We start from the raw sequence: 4,474 nt of genomic DNA, 5'->3' as shown, positions 1-4,474 counted from the left end.
GTTAAGTGGACTGACAAGTGTCAGGAAGCATTTAATAAGATCAAGAGGTACATGCCAAACCCACATGTGCTGGTCCCACCAGATCTTGGGAGACCTTTGATTCTCTATCTGACAGTCCTGGATAATTCTTTTGGTTGTGTATTGGGTCAACACGACATCACAGGAAAGAAAGAGCAAGCCATTTATTATCTCAGCAAAAAGTTCACTCCTTTTGAGGTTAAGTATACTCTTCTTGAAAGGATGTGTTGCGCCCTGACATGGGTAGCACAAAAGTTGAAGCATTATCTGTCGTCCTATACTACTTACCTCATTTCTCGCATGGATCCTCTAAAGTATATATTTCAGAAGCCTATTCCCACAAGAAGACTTACTCACAGAATTTGACATCATCTGTATGACCCAAACCGTGATGAAAGCCCAAGCCTTGGCCGAGAATCCGGTGGATGAAGAGTATGAACCATTGAAGACTTATTTTCCTGATGAAGAGGTAATGTATGTTGACGTGGTTGGCCATGAGGAAAAGCCTGGTTGGAAACTCTTCTTTGATAGAGCTGCTAACATAAAAGGCGTCGGAACAGGGGCTGTACTCATTTTAGAAATAAGGCATCACTACCCCGTAACAGCTCAGCTTTAATTTTATTGCACCAACAACATGGCTGAGTACGAGGCATGCATTCTGGGTTTGAGACTAGCTATAGACATGGGAGTTCAGAAAATATTGGTTTTGGGAGATTTAGATTTGCTGGTTCACCAGATTCAGGGAGAATGGGAGACTCGGGATTTGAAGCTCATACCGTATTGATAGTGTCTGCATGATCTTTGTCAATGATTCAGGTCGGTAGAATTCAGGCAAATTCCCAGGATTCATAATGAGATTGTCGACGCTTTGGCTACTCTAGCATCAATTTTACACCATCCGGATAAGACTTATGTCGACCCTCTGCATATCCAAGTCCGTGATCAACACGCTTATTGTAATGTGGTTGAAGAGGAAATTGATGGTGAACCTTGGTTCCATGATGTCAAAGAATACATCAAGTCGGGGGTATATCCGGTACATGCCACAGGTGATCAAAAGAGAACCATTTGACGTCTGGCTAGTGGATTTTTCTTGAGCAGAGGAATCTTGTACAAGAGGACTCCAGATCTGGGACTGCTAAGGTGCATAGATGCTAAACAAGCTTCGACTATCATAGCCAAAGTGCATGCCGGAGTTTGTGGGCCACATATGAGTGGTTATGTCTTGCCAAAGAAGATTCTTCGAGCAGGTTATTATTGGCTCACCATGGAACGAGATTATATCAGCTTTGTTCGCAAATGTCATCAATGCCAGGTGCACGATGATTTGGTTTATTCCCCGCCATCTGAGTTGCACACAATGTTTTCACCTTGGACCTTTGTCGCCTGGGGCATGGATGTCATTGGACCAATTGAGCCGGCAACGTCAAATGGGCGCATAGGTTTATTTTGGTGGTCATTGATTACTTTACCAAGTGGGTCGAAGCTGTAACTTTCAAGTCCGTGACCAAGAAGGCGGTGGTAGATTTTGTTCATTCAATTATCATCTCCCGGTTTGGAATTCCCAAGGTAATTATCACAGACAATGCTACTAAGCTCAACAGTCATTTGATGAAAGAGGTATGTCAACAGTTCAAGATTATGCATCGAAACTCCACTCCATATCATCCTAAGGCAAACAGAGCTATTGAGGCTGCTACCAAGAACGTAAAGAAGATACTTCGTAAGATGGTGCAAGGTTCCAGGCAATGGCATGAAAAGTTACCTTTTGCTTTACTGGGTTATCGCACTACTGTTCGCACTTCAGTAGGTGCAACTCCTTATTTGCTGGTATATGGAACTGAGGTAGTTATACCTGCGGAAGTTGAGATTCCATCCCTTCGGATCGTTGCTGAAGCTGAAATTGATGATGATGAATGGGTCAAAACTCGACTAGAGCAGTTGAGTTTGATTGATAAAAAAAGATTGGCAGCAGTATGTCATGGTCAATTGTATCAGAAAAGAATAGCAAGAGCATACAACAAGAAGGTGTGTCCCCGGAAATATGAAGTGGGCCAGCTGGTATTGAAACGCATCCTTCCACATCAGGATGGAGCTAAAGGCAAGTTCGCCCCAAACTGGCAAGGGCCGTTCATTGTGACAAAGGTGTTGCCCAATGGTGCTTTGTATTTAACAGACATAGAAGGCAAATGTGTGGATATGGCTATCAATTCTGATGCAGTCAAGACATATTATGTATGACTTCTTTTCTTATCTTCAATCGAATTTTGTACTAGGTATGTTCAAAGTTGGAATGATGAAGGCATTTTATTCTGCTACCCCAAACACTTTTATCATTTGTTACCCTTTTTTCAGCCTTATTTATTTTCTTTCATACCCCTCTTTTGGAATCAGAAGTAGAGTTAGAAATAGAAAAGAAAAAGGAAAGAAAAAGAAAATAAGAAGAAGAAAAAGAGAAAAGCAAAATAAAGAAAAGAGAAAAGAAAGGAGAAAAAGAAAAGGAAAAAGAAAAGCAAAGTAACAAAAACAAAACAACTTTTACTAGTTTGAACTACGTTCGACCTGAATCCTTTTAAGGATACGTATGAAGCCTTACGGCTCGGTCCCATCAAAATAAAAATCCAAAATTCCTAGATTCGAAGAAACTAGGGAAAAAGTTTTAGTTTTGTAAAATGATCTGATTCTAAAATTTGTAATTTTGAACCCCTTCATCTTAAATTATTTTGAGCCTTCATGCCACCCTTTCTTTCTAACCCTGTCCAAAACCTACACTATTGTCCAAAGAAAGACTTTCTGATCAACTTTGAGGATGCCAAGTCAAGTGAGATGGAGGTATGATTTACATCATGGGTAGCACCTTTGTTCATAGGCACAAGGAAAAATGAATAAAAATGAGAGTCTTATTGGTGAAAACCTTCACGGGCACCGTAGGGCGATGGTGAGTCAAGAGAAAATTCAAAAATGAGAGAGTCTTATTGGTAAAAACCCTTACGGGTACTGTAAGGCAGCTGCAAGTTGAGAAAGGAGCAAATGAGAGAGGATTGCTGGTGAAAACCCCTCAGGGCATTACAAGCCGAATGAGGTTCATGACTTTACAGAGAAATTAAATTATGGAAACCCCGGTTTTTAAGTATGAAGACATGGCATGAGCTGAAATGTGATTAGTTGGATGGATTAGGCTGATCAATCCGAAATACATGTTTTTCCACTCTTCTTCAAATAGTCATCTCTGTTCAAAATTTTCCTTTTTATTCCTAATTCTCGAAGTCAGTTCGCTTCGTTTCTTTTGGGTCTTTTTCTAAGTCTCTGTCAAATCAGTCTTTGTTTAAGCAAGCAAGAAAGGACTTTAAAGTCCATTAGTAGCCTTTTAATTGTACCAAGCGAAATTCAGCCAGGAACATCACAAGTGACATGATTTAGAATGAGCAATGTGGTGGTAATTGAAGTTCAAGTGATCAAGTGATCCGTGAATTTATAGGAAATGCAAAGGTTCAACAATTGTTAGAATAAAAGTGCCATACGACGAGTTGAGTGTAAGGGATTCAAGTCATTCAAAGGTTTTTTGTGGCCGAGGTCCGATCAAAAGGTCAAACAATTCTTTGTAGCTCGAAGCAGATAATCAGAGTGAAGCGGGGTAGTGGAAGAAGCACACACCTTCAGCAAGGATGCCACAAACTAACCGCCGCATTTTCAAACTGACAAAATTTTCTTTATTTTAAGCAGAGGCAAGAAATCTTGTTTGCTTTGCCAGGAATCCTCCATGAGGAAAGCATGTTCCAGATAAGTTCAGTTTAAAGTATTCAAGATTCTCCTGGATAATGGGATTTACTTTCAGGTTTTTCAGGACCCTCCTGATAATGGGATCCAACTAACACTCATGAATGTTCCGGGGACAAACTGGGACAGAAAATTTTCTCTGTTTTGTTTGTGTTGTCGTGAATGCAGGCGCCCACCTGGAGAACGAAGGAATTCATTTTAGTTTTAAGTAAGCATCAGACGCCCACCAGGAGAACGGGGGAATTCATTTCAAGTGTTAAGTCAGCATCATGCACCCACCTGGAGAATGAGGGAATTTATTATAATTTTTAAGTCATTGGTAGGCGCCCACCTAGAAAATGAGGGAATTCATTTCAAGTTTTAAGTCAGGGGCAGGCGCCCACCTGGAAAATGAGGGAATTAGTTTCAAGTTTTAAGCCAGCAACAGGCGCCCACCTGGAGAACAAGAAAATTTATTTTCAGTTCTAAGTCAGCAGCAGGCGCCCACCTGGAGAACGAGGGAATTCATTTCAAGTTTTAAGCCATCATCAGGCGCCCACCTGTAGAACGAGGGAATTTATTTTCAGTTTTAAGTCAGCAGCAGGAGCCCATCTGGAGAACGAAAGAATTTATTTCAAGTTTTAAGTTAGCACCAGGCGCCCACTTGGAGAACGAGGGAATTTATTTCAATTTTTAAGCA

General features: G+C 40.8%; 2 protein-coding genes across 2 annotated transcripts; both read left to right on the top strand.

Moving 5' to 3' along the window:
* The first annotated feature begins 409 nt into the window (after positions 1-409).
* On the top strand, positions 410-1,510 carry LOC138909222 (uncharacterized). The gene is made up of 3 exons (XM_070200410.1): positions 410-603; positions 835-1,038; positions 1,120-1,510. The coding sequence occupies exons 1-3, from the start codon at positions 410-412 to the stop codon at positions 1,508-1,510; spliced, it is 789 nt and encodes a 262-aa protein (XP_070056511.1).
* Positions 1,511-1,659: 149 nt separating this feature from the next.
* LOC138909221 (uncharacterized) lies at positions 1,660-2,259 on the top strand. Its single transcript, XM_070200409.1, has 2 exons — positions 1,660-2,119; positions 2,195-2,259. The coding sequence occupies exons 1-2, from the start codon at positions 1,660-1,662 to the stop codon at positions 2,257-2,259; spliced, it is 525 nt and encodes a 174-aa protein (XP_070056510.1).
* The last annotated feature ends 2,215 nt before the right edge of the window (positions 2,260-4,474 follow it).

This window comes from Nicotiana tomentosiformis, chromosome 4, assembly GCF_000390325.3.
Source record: "Nicotiana tomentosiformis chromosome 4, ASM39032v3, whole genome shotgun sequence".
In the NCBI taxonomy this organism is placed as follows: domain Eukaryota; kingdom Viridiplantae; phylum Streptophyta; class Magnoliopsida; order Solanales; family Solanaceae; genus Nicotiana; species Nicotiana tomentosiformis.
This window is presented reverse-complemented; position numbering and strand designations above follow the sequence as displayed.